This window comes from Cheilinus undulatus, linkage group 5 (genome assembly GCF_018320785.1).
Source record: "Cheilinus undulatus linkage group 5, ASM1832078v1, whole genome shotgun sequence".
Classification (NCBI taxonomy): Eukaryota; Metazoa; Chordata; class Actinopteri; order Labriformes; family Labridae; genus Cheilinus; species Cheilinus undulatus.
This window is the reverse complement of record NC_054869.1, coordinates 48,481,550-48,503,839: the sequence shown is the minus strand read 5'-3', so window position 1 is coordinate 48,503,839 and position 22,290 is coordinate 48,481,550. Positions and strand designations below refer to the sequence as shown.

At 40.3% G+C, this 22,290-nt stretch overlaps 2 protein-coding genes across 2 annotated transcripts in view; both read left to right on the top strand.

Moving 5' to 3' along the window:
* Positions 1–8: 8 nt before the first annotated feature.
* Positions 9–10,802, top strand: LOC121509527 (NACHT, LRR and PYD domains-containing protein 12-like). Its single transcript, XM_041786966.1, has 5 exons — positions 9–997; positions 1,112–1,285; positions 4,447–4,614; positions 4,833–4,879; positions 9,395–10,802. Exons 1-5 carry the CDS (start codon positions 9–11, stop codon positions 9,946–9,948), a joined length of 1,932 nt encoding a protein of 643 aa, XP_041642900.1. The 3' UTR covers positions 9,949–10,802.
* A 1,731-nt stretch (positions 10,803–12,533) lies between these two features.
* LOC121509524 (NLR family CARD domain-containing protein 3-like) overlaps positions 12,534–22,290 on the top strand; it is a 37,336-nt gene continuing 27,579 nt past the window's right edge. The window contains exons 1-2 of the mRNA XM_041786961.1: positions 12,534–12,610; positions 17,079–17,227. Of these exons, the coding sequence (XP_041642895.1) occupies positions 17,151–17,227 (77 nt within the window). The 5' untranslated portion in view covers positions 12,534–12,610; positions 17,079–17,150. The remainder of the gene's footprint in view (positions 12,611–17,078; positions 17,228–22,290) is intronic.

Here is a 22,290-nt window from a genome sequence, read left to right as displayed (position 1 = left end):
TCCTCATCATGTGCCACATCCCGGTCTTCTGCTGGATCACTGCTACAGTTCTGGAGGATGAGTTGAAGACCAGAGAGGGAGGAGAGCTGCCCAGGACCCTGACTGAGATGTACATCCACTTCCTGGTGGTTCAGACCAAACTGAAGAGCATCAAGTATCATAGAAGAGCTGAGATGGATCCACACTGGAATCCAGAGACCAGGAAGATGATCGAGTCTCTGGGTAAGCTGGCTTTTGAGCAGCTGCAGAAAGGGAACCTGATCTTCTATGAACCAGACCTGATGGAGTGTGGCATTGATATCAGAGCAGCCTCAGTGTACTCAGGAGTGTTAACACAGATCTTTATAGAAGACAGAGGAGTCTACCCAGACAAGGTGTTCAGCTTCATCCATCTGAGTGTTCAGGAGTTTCTGGCTGCTCTTCATGTTCACCTGACCTTCATCAATACTGGAGTCAATCTGATGGCAGAAGAACAAACAACCTCACTGATGTCAAGAAACTCTAGACCTGCAGAGACAAGTCTCTACCAAAATGCTGTGGACAAGGCCTTACAGAGTCCAAACGGACACCTGGACCTGTTCCTCCGCTTCCTCCTTGGTCTTTCACTAGAGACCAATCAGAATCTCCTACGAGGTCTGCGTTATCAGACAGGAGGTTCAGTGCCATCTGAATCAGGAAGCAGCTCACAGACCAAAACAGAAACCGTCCAGTACATCAAGACAAAACTCAGTGAGAATCTGTCTGTAGAGAAAAGCATCAATCTGTTCCACTGTCTGAATGAACTGAAAGATCATTCCATGGTGGAGGACATCCAGTGGTCATTGAGATATGGAAGTATCTCCTCTGATAAACTGTCTCCTGCTCAGTGGTCAGCTCTGGTCTTCATCTTACTGTCATCAGAAAATGACCTGGATGTGTTTGACCTGAAGAAATTCTCTGCTTCAGAGGAGGCTCTTCTTAAGCTACTGCCGGTGATCAAAGCCTCCAAGAAAGCTGTGTATGTACACACAAAGCTAGCCACCTTAAATTTTCATCATCTTCAATCAGAAAAACAGAGGTGCTGCTTACACTGTTTTTTTTTTCTTTTTAAACTCATTTGATTTCCATTCAGGCTGAGTCATTGTAACCTTACAGCGAAAAGCTGTGAAGCTCTGTCCTCAGTCCTCAGCTCTGAGTCCTGTAGTCTGAGGGAACTGGATCTGAGCAACAATGACCTGCAGGATTCAGGAGTTAGGCTGCTTTCCAGTGGACTGAAGACTCAGCACTGCAGGCTGGAAACTCTCAGGTTAGTGTAACCTTGCAATGGTTTGCCAGATTCCATCTGTTATCAGGTGTATCCACCTTGTAATGTTTCAATTTGAAATGTTTGTTCCAGATCAGACAATGAAAGACCCAATCACTGTCAACTGAGGAGAATGAGCAATAGTTCTGGGCATGGTTTAGACATTCTACAAGCCTGTAAACAATGCTTGGAAGTTAGCACAGATGCAGCCATGACATTTTAATAAACTTGGAGATGCCTTTTTTATGAAAGGTCTTGTATTTTACCCTTTTAAGACAAGTTAATATTGGTCTCAGAGGTCCCCAAAACATGCCTGTGAAATCTGTTGCTTTAAAAACACTCCAGTGTTGGATTTTTGCATGTCTAAAAACCCCTCTGTTTCAGCCCTTGTCATGGTGCTACATTAACCCCAGCTAAATGTCACCTGACTCCAGGACTAGCGAGCCCATAACTTATTGCCTCACGTGGTGGTGGCTGGTGCATTTTTTTTTCGGGGGGGGGGGGCTACAACAAAATCCCAATTTGATATGTTATGTAAGGTACATCAAAAGATGTTAGTATACCAAGAGTTAAAGGTGCAGTGTGTAAAATTGGGACTATCAACATCTAACAGTCAATTCTGGAGTGTGATGATCATTTCTCTGGTGATAACTGTGGGAACCAGTGAAGTTTAAAAATCAATACATGCTTAACTGTTATTTGGTTCCTTCTATGGTGCCATAGAAACAGGCAAAATGCAAAAATCCAAGATGGCAGCGTCCTTGGAGTGGACCCTCCCTATGTATGAATAAAAGGCTTATTCTGAGTTAATTTAAAACATAAATTTAAAAAATGTGTTATCAGATGTCAACACTAATTTAGATCAATCTACTTATAAATGTTATGTTTCATTTTAACCAAGCGTGTTTTGCTAAATGCTACCAGGCTAAATATTACACACTGTACCTTTAAGTTATAGTAATAATCTACATCTATAGTAATCTGCATTTGTTTGGTTGGTGAACACATATTATAATAAGATGGCTATAATAAGGGTCATCAGCAGCAACAAGTAGCAAACTCTTATCACAGTCAAGTTGAATTTTGAACTTATCACACATTATCAACTCAATACATGACAAAATTATGTTAAAGAGCTGACTGAATGTTTATTTTAAATAGAAAAATTTACAAAAGGCATAAGGTGCAAGTAGTCACTGCTTCAATAGTGACTGATTGAATAAAACATATATATACCAGACCTGAATGCAGCAAAAATGCTTAAACACACAAAACTTATATTTATTGAGTGATTTACTTACTTAAAGTCAGTCATGTTGCGCACACAGAGCTCCTATCTCTTGTACTGAAGAGGAGCGAATGTGCATGTGAAGCCTTAAAACGGCAGTGAATGGACGGCTCTGGGTAAAGAAGCCAAGCGCCCCAGGGAGGAAATAAGTGAACAGGAAGTAAAGGCAAACGAATGTTTGTAATCTACTGATTTATTGCACATTATACATTTAAATCTCTTAATAAATCATCTTTATGCAGTTCATGATGGAGTTTATCTATATTCATGTAAATTTATTGATATTTAAAGCAAATGTTTAAAAAATGATTCAGTGAACTTAGGATCTGGCCTCTCTTTGTGGAGAGTCACGGGGGGCGGTGCCCTAGCACCCCCTATTGACCAGCCGCCACTGGCCCTATCCTACGTGATGCATTTTACGTGTACTTGTTACCTGGGTCTACCTCGGTGTGTGTAAAACTACCTGTCTGTGGGGTTTGTGTGTGGGTGACTTACCGCCCTGAGACGCCGCGCATGCCACGACCAGCTTGCTCTCGGTCAGCCACCAATGCCGGTCTCCTGCAGCCAGCCCACTCCTGTAGTTGTTCATGCAGGTATAATGTGCTCCCCATATCCATGTTGTGTCGTCAAAGAAAACACCCAGTGACCTGAATCTGTCTTGTTTGTCTTTGGAGTAGTGAGTTTTCAGTGTACTCAACACTTGGCGTCCATTTCTCTTCGGCCTCCTCACCCGCCTCCACAGGTGTACCTCTTAAGGCTGATCAGTCAGAGCCACCACACCCCCCACTGTGTGACATCAGTCATGACCCTGCCTCGCTCCGCCTACTAACCACTCCTACCACTACAAGACACTAACACCAAACTAATTCCCTCAAACAGTATCATAACAGCACTGCTCAGAGCGAGCTATTTCTGTGTCTCTGGCTTTAAATGTAAATGACTCCGCATTCTCCATATTTGAACATGTCATATACATTTCGTTATGACAAAAAAATATACAGAGAAATGTAAAACTTATACATTGTTACAGACCTTAAAAATAGAAACAGGAATGTGAAACACATAAAAGAGTCCAGAATATATTAATTGACTAAACACTGATATATAGGCTGCTGGAATATTTATAAAAATAAATGATCCAATATTTGATGCACCTACCTTTTAATGAGTGCTGCATGTTTAAACACAAAAATGTTAATTAGCTAGTTTAGACAGAGGATTTACCTGCAAGAAACCTTAACAAATCAGGCAAAAGTATCATACTGCCCTTGTGTCACATGGTAATTGTTTTATTTAGGAACAAATTCAGTATTAACCAATGAGGAATTTTAAAGACTGGAACATTCATTATAAATATACATTCAGTATCACCTGTTTTCTACACTAGCTAATCTGACCCTGGGATTATTTTCATCTAGCCTGGGATCAGTGTACAGAGTACAGAGGGAGAGAGAGGGGATCCTACTGAGATTTATCTCTCACTGACGCGCTCATAGAGCGCCAAACTGTTTCCCTGCTGAGTGAAAACTTGACTTTAAGCACTTGTATGAGTCCTACAGTTTTTCTTCTGCAAGTCTCTTCCCCCTGACATCCCAGCATGCACCATAATGGGGCTTCTCTGTACGTAATTTTGGATGCCTCATAGTGTTGCTACTCAATCTAATGTCTCATGTCATTTGTCAGCCTGTGTCCAGACTGAGATTAAATATTCAGCCATTTTTTTATCGTTATGAGAGGAATTTTTACTGTTCGATGACAGCTGGAGTTAAACACGCTACAGGGTTTTTAAACAATGTCTGTTTAAATGTAAGAGAGTTCTGAGAATGGCTGTTAGCTCACGTTTTCTGAAAGGTTTTGTCTTTGTGTATATGTGTAGTCTGTCAGGCTGTGTGATCACAGAGGAAGGCTGTGCATCTTTGGCCTCATCTCTAGGCTCCTCCTGTCTGAGAGAGCTGGACCTGAGCTACAATCATCCTAAAGAAGGAGGAGAAAGACTGCTGTCTGCTCTTTTAGAAGATCCAAACTGCAAACTGGAAAAACTGAGGTACAGACACACAGTCAGAGAAGGAAGGACACAACAAGAGACAGAGAGATGGGCAGATGGCCAGTTGAGAAGAGTTTTTCCCTTATGAACTGTGAACTGGTTGTCTATTTTCTAAATTGCAATTGATAGTTTGACAGTGAGGTGTAGTATTTACAGTTGTGTAACCAGTTATCACCAGAAAGAGGATCTGAGATAATAACTTTTGTTTCTTCCTCTAGATTGGACCATGGTGGACAGAACAGGCTGAAACCTGGTCTGAGGAAGTGTAAGTGTGTTTGATTGCACATGCACAATTTGTTTTAGTATTTGGACTGAAGGGTTTTCAAAGTAAGATCAATTCAAATCACTTACAAACACCAACATCAGTCTTACATCTAACATTATATGAAATGTTAAATGCAGGGTGTGAATTGCCGGGGGGGATGGGCGGATTTCCCCCTTGTGGTTCTGACCGCCCCCCCCCCCCATGACAAATTTTCAGGGATACGTCTTATCAGTGGTGTGCACAGGGGTAGGGTTAGGGCAGTTGCCCCCCCTCGTGGCCCAATTGTTGAAAAACATGTGCCAAAGTGCCCTCTTGGGAGCCAAAATGCATACTAAAGTGCCCTCCTGGTTGGAAAACACACTAAACTCCAAGGACCAAGAAATACTATGAAACATCACTGTCGCAATGACTTTTATGTTGGGCCCTTTCTTGATTTATATTGAGCCAGAACTATATCTCACAGAATCAGTTTGGATTATCTGGTGCTAATATGGTGTTAAAATGCACTAGAATACAGGAAATGGCATCTACGTAATTGAAAATGTTCTGGGGGAAGACCCCCAGACTCCCTAGGGATTTATTTATTTATTTCTGTGTGTTCTTCACAGTCCAAAATTGAATCTACACAGTTCTTGTGGATGCTGATCCTAACTACAAACTAACTTGAGTAGTCCGTCTAGTTAGTCTGTTTTAAGGCTATATAATGTGCCATTTGTATACATATAAACATATCTGAAGTGCCCTCGAAAACATGCCTGAAGGCTCACAGTGTATGCCAGGTTATAGAAGGGATATTAGCTTGAATGTAATCTTCACATCTTGTTCCCTGCTCAAAAACTGCTGTTGTGAATTCCCACCAGATGCATGATAGGAAATAATCTTAAAAGGAATTGATTCTGTTCTTCTAGTTAGTGACCACCAGTCTTTGCAAAATCTTTGTCTGAGATTAAAAACTCAACGGCTTGCCGACAAATTGTCTTAAGATGTGAGAGGGTCTCCAATGTCAGTCTATTTAGAGTCTTTTAAGCGTTTTACCAAAGTCCTCAGGTGTAAGGTTGGCATTACTTAGTCTGCTGCCACCGCAACCCAACCTCAGATGGATTGTTGAATGGATGGATAGACAGCCATAAATATATCTTGCAAATTATTGTCGCTCTAGTTTTCTGCATCTCCCTCCTCTCTTTTACTTCAGCCCCTCTTCTATTTTCTGTATCCCTCTCTATCTTTTTACTTCTTCTCTTTTCTTCATCACCCCTTACTTGCAGGGCCATAACCAGGGTTTGACAAATACCGAGCTCAAAATTTGGTGGTCCACTATGACTCTTATAGTTGGTATGTTGCTAAATTCAGGCTATATAAGTTCCATTATGATTGCCAAAGATAACCTCTGTGGTCACTACATTGTTTGAAGTGGATCAGAGGACAGTGTTGTTTGTTTAACCTCAGTGTGTATATGGTACAAGGATAATCCTATGTAGTATGTAGTATGCCACTTGAGGGTGTGTAAGCTGAAAGTTGGTCAGCTACTGATGAGAACAGAATTTCTTTTGCTTGTTTTGGTGTTGGCTACGGCCCACGGTAACCTGGTTGTTCACGAATAAAGCATGGAGAAACCAGCTGATAGTATAGGTTTATGTACTGAGGGACGCTACCAGGGCCGGCTGTAGCTATTTTGGCGCCCTAGGCGAAAGTGCAATTTCAGTAAATTTAATGGACTAATGTAGATAATCACTAGACAACAATTTTGAAGCAGCTATTCTAAACTTAACACACAACATTAAAGAAATCAAAAATGAAGTTATAATAAGATAAATAAGATAATATGAGATAAGATAAACTTTTTTATCGATACCCCATCACACTAACACTACTGTTATATCAGAATAGCAAACTGCTCCCAGGTAACATTTAACTCCACTATTAATTATCAGCAGGAGTAATCTGTTTATCATCATCCAAGATATTTCTTTTTACATTCATCAGTCATAACAGTCAGCAATAATACACATTTACCAAACTTAAAGATTCTGGGCTTTTGAGAAAACATCAGGGGCATGGGCCTGTAAGCCCCCCCATGGCTCTACCTCTGACTTACAAACTTATCCACTATTCATGGGATTTATATCATAATGCTAAAACTGTCAGAAACATGGGGTTATAAACACATTGTGAAATAATTAATTACAGACATATTTCAAGAGCACCTGCAGCAGTTTTTTTCTTAACCAGAATGATCATGTGAGTTCTACTATAAGAACCAAGTTAGAGGGCTGCATTGGGATCAGGTCTGAACGTAAACTTTGCTGGCATTAAAACTATGTATGTTAAGAAACAAGGCCTTAGAGGTGCGAAAGTCATGTGAACACAGACTGGGTTAATTTAATTACTCAACCTTATTCTACCAAGGAGCCACATTGTCTTAAAAATACTTCTGCGAGAGCCACCATCCAAAACCGGGCATGTGATGATCAGTCTATCCATGGTTCAAATGAAACAGTGAATTGGTGGATTATTGTGTTGTTAATGGGATGCAAGAGGCTGCATAAAAATGTCTGTATAGTGTCAGAAGAAAGAGTATTTCACAGATAATAAGCATATGTTTTGAATTATATAAGTTCCACTTGGACTAAAGTCTTTCTAAAATATATGAATGTGCCGACTTAGAGCTATGAGAAGCTTTTCAAAGAGCTGATGAATTATGGAGGTCTGTTTGGGTATTCATATTTCATATTTGGACATTTACTGTTCTGCGACTCTGTTAACTTAAAGTTATGCTCTCTATTTCTTTCCTCTCATTATTATTGCTTTTAGCTAAAGGGGGAGGGTCCCCATATTGGTCTTTGCCCTGGGCCTCCAAATGGCTAAAGCCGGCCCTGCCTCACACCTCCAGCTCCCCCTCATAAATCTTTCTTTTTTTTCTCTTTCTGCCATTTTGACAGTATTTATCATTAGTAGCTACTTTTAAGATCAAATAAAAAAACCCACATTTGGACAAGTTTTACTCAATTTTACATTATTTCAAAATGTGATCCATGGGTGTTTGGCTTGTTGATGATGATGCGCATCGCAAAAGTCATCATCAAATACGAGTATGGGAGAGCATCAGCAGGGAGTAACTGAAGAAATGTGTTAAAACGAGGGCACTGGAGGCTTCACCTTGAACAAAACAGCACACCTCTATGAATTACCTTACTGAAGAGATGTGCCGTTAGCGGACGTCCTCTGCGCTCTTTTACGCACATTCCTCCATCCAGCGTGCACCCGACGGTAATAATATACAAGTTTTCATTCAAAATTGGAAATTAAAGTCTGTCTTCTTTGTGTGGACTTAGATTTATTGATATGACTAATTGCAATGAGTCTTCAGTGCTGACAGTTTTCACCTTTATAGAGGATTTCAGGAGGATTTTCTTGAAGGAAGCCTTTAAAGAGCCGCAACTGGTCACTAAAGAGCCACATGTGGCTCGAGAGCCACGGGTTGAGTATCACTGATTTTATGAATTAACCAACGTATGAAAGCTGTCACAAAATTATCTTTTAAAACTTTCTTTTATCTTTTAAGTAACGTATCTTTGTGCATCAAGTGGGCATATGAAAATCATGAACATTTACTAGTGAGTATACGGCGTATACCTACGTATTACGTAGACTACACCACTGATGTAAAATGAACTTCTATTGCGTTACCTTGGCTGGACTCTGTTTTAGCGGTCTGTACATTAGAAATCAGTACATATCTGGCAGATTTTTTAGGCAGCCCACCAACAAACAACTGCGATGACTAAAGATCGTATAGTTACGAGAAGATGGTCTACTGCACAGTGATGTAGAGGTGCAAGTGACGTCTGACACAAAGTATATTTGCAGTCAGTTATATCATCTTCTTTTTGTCACTTGAAAAAATACCCAGGACATGACCTCAGTGTCCTCAATGGTAGTTACAGCCATGCTTGCTTGCATCCTGGGACTATCTCTCACTTTTTCTCCATTTATCTCTTCTCTCTCTGCTTTTCCCTGTATCCCTTCAAAACATTCATTAGGGTTGTTGTAACTAAGTCTTCAAAACAAAGGTCTTCTATGAAAATGAGGGGCAAAGATTTAATTTAAATAAAATTGGCGGAAATAGAATGTGTCTATCATTGGATGTGTGACTTTAGCATCACATCACTAGCAGGGAGCAGGGGATGATGGCTGCTACTTTGAGAAAGACATGGCCACAGCCTTCTTCTTTCCATCATCTTGGACTTGGGACAGTGAGATATAAGCTAAAACCCACTTTGACCTTGTAAAGATGTTTGTCCCTGCTTTGCTGGATGTAAGTGACACTGAGACATCCACTCCAGGAAAAAGCCTGCACCCTGTGGTCTTTGCACATGGCTGATAGATGTCTGGGATTTCATTTACAATGTTTTCTGCCACAAATCATTCTGTTACATTGCTTTTGATGAGGTTGCCGCAAATTCACCACACATGATAACCTGCAGCTTTTTTGTGTTATCTCTTTCTCTCCATCAGACACCTGTGAGCTGGAACTGGACACAAACACATTTCACAGGCATCTCAAACTGTCTGACAACAACCAAAGGGTGACATGTGTGGAGGAAGACCAGTGTTATCCTCATCATCCAGACAGATTTGACAACTGTTTACAGCTACTGTGTAGGACTGGTCTAATTGGTCGCCATTACTGGGAGGTCGAGTGTACAGGAAGTGTAGCTTTAAGTTTGAGTTACAGAGGAATAAACAGAAAAGAAATCAGTTTCTTTGGAAAGAATGATCTGTCGTGGAGTATTTTCTACTCTGAAGGTAAAGGTGCCTGTTTCTGGCACAATAACAGAATGTCAGCCATCGCCTTATCATGCCCCACCTCTTACAGAGTAGCAGTCTATCTGGACCATCCTGCTGGCACTGCGTCCTTCTACAGAGTCTCCTCTGACACACTGATCCCCCTCCACATCCTCAACACCTCATTTACTGAACCTGTTTTTCCTGGGTTTTCACTCACTCCAGGTGGCTCAGTGTCTTTATGTTCACTGGAAGTCAGAGACACACTGCCGAATAAAGATTAGCTGATACTTTTCACTCAGTGGAAGCAGCTCTAACTGGAGTCTTGGGCCTTGTTTTCATGACAACAATAGTTCCATGTTTGACGTTTTGAAAACAATCTCCATCTACATGAGACCGCAGGAAACGCAAAAACGCTGCAGTAAAGTGATTTACTGCACAATAAATCTGTCTCTACAACAAGGACAATACTGCACATTTACTGTTTTCTATGTTTTTTTGACAATATTTAAATCTTTTATTATACATGGTTTTACAATAGCAATTCATCACTAAATCCTCTTCCTCATCACCATCGTAGCACAGCAGCGAAATTTCATGGCACATATTTATCCTTTAAGGTTGTTTCATTTTCCACTGACAAATTTTTCTCCTACAGCCTTTAGTTGCTGGATTTTCTCCGAAAGTGCAGTGCTTCCTGCTCAAGTATCTTTTTCAACCTTAACATGAAAGCTTCAATCCTGTCTCTTTCATCAGCTGTGTGCTTGTGATGGGTCATTCATGAATAAGCTGGTTCAAAGAGCCGGCTCTTTTATGTGAATGAGAAGCGCAGGCTCCCATTTTAAAGCCATTTTATATCATTATAACTATTCTGTTATTTGTATGTATGTATGTTGTCTGTGTGTTACGTGATTGATTAGAAAGAATGATCTTTTCTACATGCTCTTCCAGAGGCACATCTCACATTAGGGACACAAGCATGATAGTATAACATTAATGTTTTATATCAAGTGTGTTAAACGGCCCAGCCAGTGAGCAGATTTCATATGACCCGCAAAGTGTTTTGGGGAGCGACAGTGTATTTGAAAAAATAACACAGTAATTCCTTTTTCTGAGCAATAAAAATATCTCTCTTGTATTCTCTTGTTTTTTTTTTGTTCATTTTGTTACTCATCCATTTTTTTCCTCCTCTTTTTCCTTTGTTATGCACACATTATTTCTATCTTTGCTCTGTTTAAGGTCTTTTTTTAAGTGCATTAAATTGTAATTGTGCCTCAAAATCTGGAATTCATTTAAAATTGTTTTGCTTGATAATTTACTCTTTCGAGATGAGACGTTTGCAGACATTTTTCTACCTCAAATTTCCTTTTTTTAAGCTCCAGCAACCGTTAAGTCACCTTTATGTCAATTTTTCCTGTGAATTAACTGTGACAGGCCATCATGGGGATTCAGGGTGAATTCGATTTTTCTCCGAATACCACACAGCTAAATTCCCGTTCTGTCTCTCAAAGGTGTCCTGGACAATCCATCTGCTTTATTTTCATAGGTTTCAACGTATGTTGTCAACTTAATTGTAAAAAAAACACTACAAGTCCAAGATATAACCCAAGAGTGCATCTTGCTTGCTGCCAACTGCTCTTGTTGCCCGGCAACAATCTGAAAGAGAAACTGAATGCTATAATGACATCTAAACATTCTTTTATGAAGTTTTGCTCTCAGGATGTGTTTAGTTTTTGCTATCAGGTTTTTGTTATCATTCCTCCTTAAAAGATTTTGAGGGTTTTCGTCTGTTGAATAGCAAGTCACAATAAAGGCTGAAGTTCTGCAACATCTCTGCTTCATTTTTTTCTCATTACAAACATACTGCATTCTGTCAGGAGAATGTAGACTTTTTAGAATCACTGTACAATGTCAGTTATAATGGCAAAAGTTTGTGATGTAAAAGCAGAAATAAATGTGAGTGATAATTGACAGATCATACTAATATTTACACTAGTAAATGTTATGATCAGTGGAGATGACTAGTATTGTTATTTAAAGGTGCAGTGTGTAAAATTGGGACTATCAACATCTAACACTCAATTCTTGAGTGTGATGATCATTTCTCTGGTGATAACTGTGGGAACCAGTGAAGTTTAGAAATCAATACATGCTTAACTGTTATTTGGTTCCTTCTATGGTGCCATAGAAACAGGCAAAATGCAAAAATCCAAGATGGCAGCGTCCTTGGAAGGGACCCTCCCTATGTATGAATAAAAGGCTTATTTTGAGTTAATTTAAAACATACATTTTAAAAAATGTGTTATCAGATGTCAACACTAATTTAGATCAATCTACTTATAAATGTTATGTTTCATTTTAACTAAGCTTGTTTTGCTAAATGCTACTAGGCTAAATATTACACACTGCACCTTAAAAGGTGCAGTGTGTAATATTTAGCCTAGTAGTACACACTGCACCTTTAAGAAAACATTTACAAAATTTTAAACCAATGCAGGTTTAGTAATGAAGTAGACTCATACAGCTGTCAGCATAACCTTGTGAAAGTAGTTCAGTCACCCTCATTAAGTCATCATGTTTTCACTAAAATTGTTCAATTACACTGTACAAAATCAGTTAAATTATAAAGTTATTAAAAGGCTGAAAAGAATTACACCGATTCCACATCCTAAATGGTGCAAATATTTCAAAAAGACAAGTGCCAGAACGTGAACTCTGTTACAAAAATCAGCTGATGACATTATTTAAAACACCTGTTGACACTTCTGTCTTTTTTTATGAATCATAAAATAAGCATCAAGCTGCCCTTAGCAGGAACCAGGGGTGTGAACTTAAAACCCTGTTGCCGTGGTGATAAACAGCCCCATGTATTTCCTGTTCATGGGAGCTGTTGCTTCCACTTCCCCCCATTGTGACGCAGTTTATTTTCTCTGTGTTTTGGCTTTGGTAAGTGACTCTTTTTATTGTTTTAAAGACTTTCTATTAGATTCATCAAAGAGTGAAAAGAGCTGTGAGTAACAGGTAGCCTCTGGACTCATTAGCAGTCCTGAGAACAGATACTGAGAGACTTCCTCAGCTTCAGAGAGAGCTAGGCTACATGTTATCAGCATGCTAACAGTGCTAATGCTAACAAGTTACATAAGGGCACTTGGGAGAGGGGTGGCTCTGCATCAGGTGTAAAATGGCAGTTTCAGCAACAATATGCTTGGCAGAACCTTGTATGGTGTCCCAGTTTCAGCCCATCTTACATTTTTCGAAGCACAGCTAGAGTTAGCTGGACACTTAACCTGCTCCGGAGCAGGCTAATGCTGAAGTCAAAGTAACCATGGTTATTCCACTGAAGCTCCATTTTGCTACGTTGAGGAAATGAAATTCCTACTCAAATAACCCAGACTAACTGAAGTAAGGAGGCTTAGCCCTTTTGTCCACTTTGATGGAATACCTCTCAAGATTTCTCAGCTAATCTAGTTTGATTTTAACACTTGTACACATTTAGTCTGTTTTTGTTGTGACAAATACCATGGTGCTCCTCTATAAACTGTTAAAGACTAGATATATTTGCATATTACAGTTATGGCTCAAAACATTTCTGTATTCCATCGGCTGGGGATCTGAACTGACCACAGTTAACATGGTTAAGATGTAGTTGTTAATAATATCAATAGTAATTATTATAATAATAATTATGATAATCATAACAATAATAAGTTCATTTATATAGCACCTTGCAAGAACAGCAAATTCACAAAGTGCTTTACAAAGAGATCAAAGAAACACAATGATACAAAGGTACAATGAAAGAATACACAGTTCACAAAACAGATTAAATAAAGGACAGATAAAACAAGTGGGTCTTAAGTTGCACGTGCAACTATAAATATGCAATTTTTGTTTGTAGGCGATGCCCGACCCGATTACCAACGCCTCTTAAAGAGAACTGATTAATATAAATCAATATTTAATGAATCAAACTATCATTAAATTGGTTACCAGAGCAAATTAATTATATAAGGCACATATACATACCAATAGCAGATATCAGCACCGCCATAAGAGCCTCTAGACTGCAGCTCTGCCTCACCGCTGCACAAAAAGGCACAACAGTCAGCCAAAAGCCAAATGACAAACAAGCAGAAAAGGCAGACAACGCCAACTTACCACACCGATGCTCCATTGCCCCGATTAGCCTCTCGCAGAGAAATCCTACCTCACCATGTCGACCACTAGCCAGCCACACAGCAGCCGTCTATGGCAAGCGGTTTTAACATTTAAAACCTAAGTTTTAAAAAGCTAAGTTTGACTGCCCGAAATTATCATTGTAGATATCAACAAAGTCTTTCTGACTAGTCATAATTACATTTTGAAGGTTGAAATTTTAATTCAAAATATCTGTAATTCAATTTTGACTAAGCAAATCTGCAATTACGTCACTGAGAATGTCATTCAACTTCTCACGCATCTCAAATGACAATAACAGATATCTGTAATTCAGTTTTGCATAGGCAGAATGAGAATTACAGTTGTATCTCAAATGTCATTAATGACATTGCTCTATTTTAGATATCCAGAAATATTACATTTCCCCTCTAGCCATAGTCAAACAAGAAGTTGGTTAATTTCCTTATTTCTATGAATGGAGGGAGAAAGAAGCAGTCATGGTGTTGGCTCACACAGGCAGGCCTACAATGTGACATGTATGGCGGGCGGATTTCTATAGATTTGATGATTTGAGAACAAACTGCTCCACTCCTGCCCAAAGTGGGAGGCAGGCCAAATTTGTCATAATTTCAGATATCTGCAACGTCATTTCGCCTCGTCAAAATTCTAATTCAAGATATCTCTTATTACATTTTGACTAGGCGGAATTACATTTACAGATATCTACAATTTCAAATATCTGTAATCAAAATTCATATCTATAATTCATTTGTAGATATCTACAACTGAATTCTGACTATCCCTAATTACATTTTGAGATATCTACAATTCCATTTTGACTAGTCATAATTCCATTTACAGATATCTACAATGTAATTTCGCCTAGTCAAAACTTAATTTAAGATATCCAAAAAAGGACATTAGATATCTTGAATTGAGGGGAATTAAAGATATCTGTAATTTTAATTCTGCCTAGTCAAAATGTAATTAGAAATATCTTAAATTGGAATTACAGATATCTACAATTCATTTGCAGATATCCGTAATTTACATTGTGGATATCCGTAATGACGTAGACATCTGTAATGAGAAACCCCATACACATGAATGGCAAAAGTGATGTCATTTCGCCTAGTCAAAATGACGTTGTAGATATCTGAAATGACAATTTTGGATAGGCAGAATGTATTTGCGGGTATCTGAAATGTTCTTTTTGACTAGGCAAAATTGAATTACAGATATCTACAGTGTTAATTCTGCATAGTCAAAATTAGCTTTTAAATATTAAAACCGCTTGCCATAGCTGTGAGCTGCGCTGTAACATGGAGAAACCAAACGTGTCACCAAATGCAAGAGAAGACCATAGACAGCACGCCTTACCTGTAGGTAAAGATGTGCACTCTTGTGGCTGCTACGCCACACCAGGATCCTGCCACGCTGTGACCACCTCAGAAGACGAGCAGAAGGAAAGAGCGCACGTGGGATGTAGTAACCGCGCAGGGTGTCTGCACTCAGAGTGCTGGCAGACCAGCACAGTGCCGTGCAGCGGTGGGGAGGTAAAGGGCCTCCTGCCACATCAGGGAAATATTACCCCCTCTTTGGTGGCCCATGGTGTCGTTTCTTAACCTTGCAAAGCAAGTTTCTCACTGGTGAATCCATCTTGCAAAGCTCCTGTCTGAACTGTTTGGGCCCAGTAAGAAAGTGACAGGGCCATCAGCGACAAGGGGTAGTACTTTAGGGTGCGGTGGAGTCGTGACGTAAGCAAGCTGCAACAAGAGATATGGCGGATATGGTGGAAGACTTTAGCGTGGATGCTGCTAAAGTGTCAGTTATATCAGAACTTGAAAACATTTCTTCGTTAAAAGAAGAACAAAGAACAGCATTGAGTTGTTCTTTTCAAAAACAACAAAAGTCGTGTACTGACATGTCTACAGTCGCAATGGTTTGCATTATGCAGATGTGACTGACAGATCGTTCATCCAATCACCCTTCGAGTTGTTTTCAAACGCTCTGCCCTTTCCCAATCGCTGTCAATGAGTGGTTTTCCAGATGGATGTGTGAAACAAATCCATCTGGTGTGCCAGGTTAGTTGTTTCTCAGTTCAAGTGTAGCATCCTTAAAGGAATCAGTCTTCGTAGTCTGTGTGGACCACTAAGGTTAAGGCATCCATACATCTTGCTTTGACCCAGATGGTCACATGTTCAAGCTAGCCTAGCAGTATTGAATGAAATTCCAGCTCAAGCCTACCACTGTGCACTGAATGCAGATGGCTTTATTAATCTAATCTAATTGAGTTGCGTTAAAACAGATGATCAGTTGAAGTATTTGCTTTTTTCTCTGCCTGTGCCTAATTCCGTACCACATTCTCTCTTTGTCACTTGTCCAACCGACACCACGTCACTGTGAGTTCGTAAAATAGAGTAGACTGGCGGCACCTCTTTTTGACAGCTTTTCTCCCTCATAATTCAGAAAACACAATATAAAGAAAACAGTGATGTGAATTTGAGTAAATACACTTTGGTTGGATTTTTTGAAAGACTGTCCAGTTCAACAAATATGACCAGCAGTGCTTCTCATAATTTGTGTAGATGGTCTGCACAGAGGGAAGTTGTTCTTGAAAAACATAAGAAGAAAATTTATGAAAACTTGACAGAAATGTAGGGTAAAAGTCATGCTGCTATATCTGACAGGATGAGTCTGACTCCACTTGAGCCTAGCCCAGCCTGTGCCTGAGGGTGGGGGTGGGGATCCTAGCCCAACCTGGTTATGGGCAGCAGTCCATGATAGACCAGGCTATGACAAAGGATCTAATTTCTACCCAGCAGCCTCAACAGCTGCATTTAACACTTTAACATAACTACTGCCTCATAACTTCACATATTATTAAAATGCTGACCAGAAGTTTCAAGAATATTTTGTCTTTTTTATATCTACTATACTACCAACTATTGGACTGAGAACAATTATATGGATTGTAAATTGTCTGCCATACCTGAAATGCCTCCTAAACTGTTCCTAAACCCTGTGTAGTGTTGTCCACAACAGAATCATGTCTGTCATTGATGGATTCAGGGCCATCTGTGTAGCTTCAGCCTGCTCAGTGTTTCAGCTGATAATGCCAGTACCGTAGTTTGTGTAAGTTCTCTTCAACTGATGGTAGTGGGAACATTTGCAGGTGTCCCTGTAGATGTTCACGGACTGACAGTGTAGTAATGATGAAGACCAACCAGCTGTTTCCTCTCTGTTTCCTCCACAGCTAAATTCACAGAGTCTGACTGGATGAGACATCAGGAAATATCTCCGTTGTTGTATCAGTGGCTACTCTGCTATGAAAAGTTACAAGGACACAGATGAGGGAGCTTCTCCCTCTAAGATATGTCGGTGTGAAGAACATGAAGCCCAAAGGTGAGATCAAGATCTCTAAAGCCCAGTTCAGACCAAAAAGTCACATGACGATGGGAACATTTCAGAACATCACAGGTGATGATTGTAGCTATCTAAATCGGGCCTTTCCAGCCATCATTAAGCTAGCTGATGATTTTCACTGTGTTTCAGTTTGGCAGGTCGCAGACAGCTGGTTGCAAGATGTTGCAAGCCAATTCAGTGCTGTGAAAAAGTATTTGCCCCCTTCCTGATTTCTTTCTTTTTTGCATATTTGTCAGACTTAAATGTTTTAGATCATCAAACAAATTTTGATATTAGATAAAGATAACCTGGGTAAATACAAAAGTCAGTTTTGATTATTTCTTTTATTGAGGTTAAAAAAAAAAGCCATCCAAACCTACCTGGCCCTATGTGAAACAGTCAGTTTCCCTAAACCAAACATCTGGTGTCAACAGGACTCTCCAAAAAATTCTCAAAGACAGGTAAAATCTGGTGCAAAATAGTTTATTTTGCATTCAAGATGAATACAGTCACTGACCCAGCCCAGAACAATGGTGTCTGCTTTTAAATTAGGGTATAGCATCATATTTGGCCCTTCCCTTCTCCAAGTTCAATGTCAGCAAGATTATATTTTCCCTTGACCCCTATTTTCTGTTTTCAAGTCAGTGCCCCCATTTTCTTAGATGTGCCTCCCTATCTTTCTTAAAACCTTCAAGTTGTTCTCTTTCACACTTTGGTTCTTATCAGTATTGGTTACAGCCTATTCTTTCTGTGATCACATATTTTGTTACCACACAAACATTAACTTGACATGAACTCCTCAACGCACACATCTGCATGCAGCCCTCCTCAACCTCAAAGGCGCATGCCAATGGCTCCCTACATTCCTTACCTCCACTTTTTCTTCACTGGGCCCATTTTAACCTCTCATACCCATACTCCCTTTTTGGTATTCAATTTACAGAGGGAGGGTTTTTGTTTATGGCCTCTCAATGGGACTGCACTGTCTCACCTCTGTCTGCCTACATGGATGTTTTGCACAAAAGGAATGGGCCACAACTATGATTTGGCAAGACTAATTAATAGATTAGCTGATATTAATGGGCATAATCTACCCCTCAGTTCATCCTCCTGATATTAGACTTTTTAGACTTTAATCTATCTCCCAAGTTCTCAGTTCACAGAATTTTTCCTCACTAGTGGCAACAACAGCAACCAAGTGTTTGCAATAACTGGAAATGATCCATTCCAGTGCCCTGCATGGGCCTATTACCTGGGCCCGAGTCCGGCCCGGGCCCGAGGGGGTGGAGCCCTAGCCCGGCCCGGCCCGACAGGTTTTCAGAATTATCAGGCCCGAACCCGAATGAAGCCCGACTTTGTTTCTTTTTTTTTTTTTTTTTTTTGCGATGCAGCAGCACACAGCAACAGCTGACCTGCATATCGCAGCAATTGTAGGCCTATTAACAAATAAACACTTCTATTCTATTCTATAGTAGAACTATTAATCAATTCTGAACATGGCGATGTCCAATTCAACAACAGTGAACTACTTAACATGGCAAACTCTGTTCTTTAAACACCTCAAGAAGAACAGTCTGTTTACTTGGCATCATGCAGAAAAAGAATAGCATCCACAGTTTCAGGGGCAAGTCCAGTCCTTTTTTCTTCCATCACTCTTCCAGCTGCGCTGAAAGCACACTCGCTGCTGCTACCGCTGGCTGGGACACATAGAGCGGGAGGGGAGGGGGCAGAGTGGCTTCTGCGTTCAAGTGTTGCCATTTAAATTGGTTAAACACAATCACGACACATTGCTCTAATTGGCAGGTTTAAAACAAAAGAGCCCGAGTCCGGCCCGTGTCTGAGGTAATGATATGATCATTGGCCCGAAGCCCGGCCCTCGGGCTGTCGGGCTGTCGGGCCCCTCAGGCCTAGGGCTTCAGTGCAGGGCTCTAATCCATTCACATCATGGAGGAGTATTGGCCTACTCTTTTTTGCAGAATTGTTTTATTTCAGCCACATCGGAGGGTTTTCCAGCATGAATAGCCTGTTTAAAGGCATGCCACATCACAATCACATATAACTTCAGACTTTGACTAGGCTACTTCAAACCATTATTTAGTTTTTTCAGTCCATTCAGAGGTGGACTTGCTTGTGTGTTATTTTCTTCATTGTCTTGCTGATTAACTCAAGTGAGTTTTGAGCTTGAGACCATGAACTGATGGCCAGACATTTTCTGGTAGACAGCAGAATTAATGGTTCCATCAATTACTGCAAGTGGCCCAGGTCCTGGTCCAAGGTCAAGGTCAAGGTCAACTTTATTTATAGAGCATTTTCAAAACAAACAGAGTTTGTACCAAAGTGCTGTACAGGAAAATTTTGAACAGTTATTTAAAAACACCAAGTAAAACACCACAATGTTGCAAGTGTGTTTAAAACATAACATAGACAACATAATAGTGACACACCCATAAGTATGCAAGTACATATGGGCATACCACGTACACACCAATTTACAGTGTTATAGGTCGGGGGGGCAATAGCGATCTCAGACAGAAAAACACACACGCACATGGACACACACACAAAATGGGTCGAACATAAAACAAGGAGGAAACAAAGCCACAGAGCCAGGGGGAATTAACTATGAAAAAAGCAAGGAACAAAAGTGAGTCTTTAAGTGTTTTTTGAAGCAGTCCACAGAATCAGCTGATCGTATATGTGATGGTAAGTTGTTCCAGAGTGTTGGAGCGGCTACTGAAAAAGCCCTGTCGCCAAGTTTATGGTGTGATCGTGGGATGGCTAGTAGTCCTTGATCTGATGATCTGAGGGGTCTAGCTGTACTGTAGGGTGTTAAGAGTTCTTTGATGTAGCTTGGAGTGAGGTCATGGAGGGCTTTAAACATAAACTGCCGAATTTTGTATGGGATTCTATACTGAACTGGTAGCCAATGTAGGGATGCTAATATGGGTGTGATATGATCTCGCTTTTCAAATCTAGAGGAGACGTGCAGCAGCATTTTGAACAAGTTGTAAGTGGTGAATAGATGACTGATTGATGCCAAAATAGAGTGAATTACAGTAGTCAAGTCTGGAGGATATCAAGGCATGGATAACTTTTTCTAAGTCATTATGTGAAATGAATGTCCTTATCTTGGAAATGATCCTGAGTTGAAAGAAACTGGATTTGATGACTGTACTAATCTGCTTGTCAAATTTCAGGTGACTGTCAAAAACTACTCCTAGGTTTTTAGCATGAGATGTGATGTGATTTGAAAGCTGACTAAGTGACAGTAATGTGGTGTTAGTGGAGCTGTAGGGATGGAACATGATGACCTCTGTTTTATTTTCATTTAACTGTAAGAAATTATCAGCCATCCATACCCTGATATCCTCCAGACACTTAGTAAGGGAAGTGGGTCAGGTTTGATCATTTGGTTGAAGGGGTGATATAACTGTGTATCGTCTGCATAGGAGTGAAATTAAATGTTGTGTTCCTGAAAAATTTTACCCAGGGGAAGCATGTAAATGGAGAACAGAAGGGGCCCTAGAACCGAACCTTGGGGAACCCCACATGACAGAGGAGGAGGAAGAGTTGTTGAGTGAAATGGAGAAAGTTCTATTTGTGAGGTAGGATTGAAACCAGTTTAGGGTGGGTCCTGAAACTCCAACCCAGTGCTGCAGATGGTGGATGAGTATGTTGTGATCTACTGTGTCAAAGGCAGCACTGAGGTCCAAGAGGACAAGAACTGTGGGGAGGCCATTGTCAGCTGCTGCAAGCAGATCATTGGTGACCCTCAACAAAGCAGATTCTGTGCTGTGGTGAGCCCGAAAACCTGACTGAAATTTTTCAAAGATGTTGTTATTGTTAAGGTATGGAAGGAACTGACTGAGGACTGCTTTCTCTAAGACTTTACTGAGGAATGGAAGTTTTGAAATGGGCCTTTAATCGTTCGGAGACTGTGGGTCGAGGGCTGTTTTTTTTAGTAAGGGTTGGACTGTGTAGCATGTTTGAGTGACTGTGGGACGTTTCCAGTGAGCAGGGAGCTGTTGATGATATTAAGAAGGCTGAGACCAGTTACCTCAAGAACCTCTTTCAGCAACTTAGTGGGGATGATGTCAATGCTGCATGTGGTGGGTTTAGAACCAGAAATGATCTTATTAAGCTCTGGGAGGGAGATGGGGAGAAAGTTAATGAATGATGGTGGATTTGGAGGATTTATTGGGGCCATCCCAGAGGGTGTGATATTCTGACGGATATCGTTAACCTAATTGAGAAAGAAGTTTTTGAAATCTTCACAGCTGATTGAGAGGGGTTGTAGTTTGGAATTGAAGGGAGGGTTTACAATGGAGTTAATAGTGCTGAAAAGGATTCTTGGGTTATGGGAACTGTTTTCAATGATTCTGGAGTATTAGAAGTATTTTGCTCTTGCATCCTTAACAGACAGTTGGTATTGGGACAGCAGATTTTTATAAATATCGTGGGAGATCTGCAGGTGGTCCTTACGCCTTTTTTGTTCTGCTTTTTTTTGCGTCTAATAGCTCTAGTATGGTCATTGAGCCATGGAGAGGACTTTGGTTTGCATAATTTTCTTTTGAGAGGGGCAACGTTATTGAGAATGTGGCTGCAGGACTGATTAAAAAGAGATAGTAGCTCCTCTGTGGTAAATGATGGGGAGGAGGATTCAGTGAGGTGAGTGGATGGAGCTGCTCTGAAAACAGCAGAGAACTGGCTAGCTGTGTTGCTGGTGAGGATGCGAGAGCAAGATGGGGGTATAATTGTAGGTGACGTGGGTGACAGTGATAAATCAAACACAACTGCTTTATGATCAGAGACACACACATCAATAAGTTCCAGATTATTGGGGGAGAGACCAGAGGATAAAACCAGGTACAGAGTGTGATTTTTGATGTCTGTCAGATTGTTAACAGACTGTAACAGATTAAATTGTTCAGCGACAAGTAAGAAATCTTTAGCAAGAGGATGGGAGGGGCAACAAACATGAATATTAAGTCACCAAGTATTAAGACCTTATTGTAGTTAGGCAAAATGAGAGCTAACAGTTCAGAGAATTCACTGATAAAGTT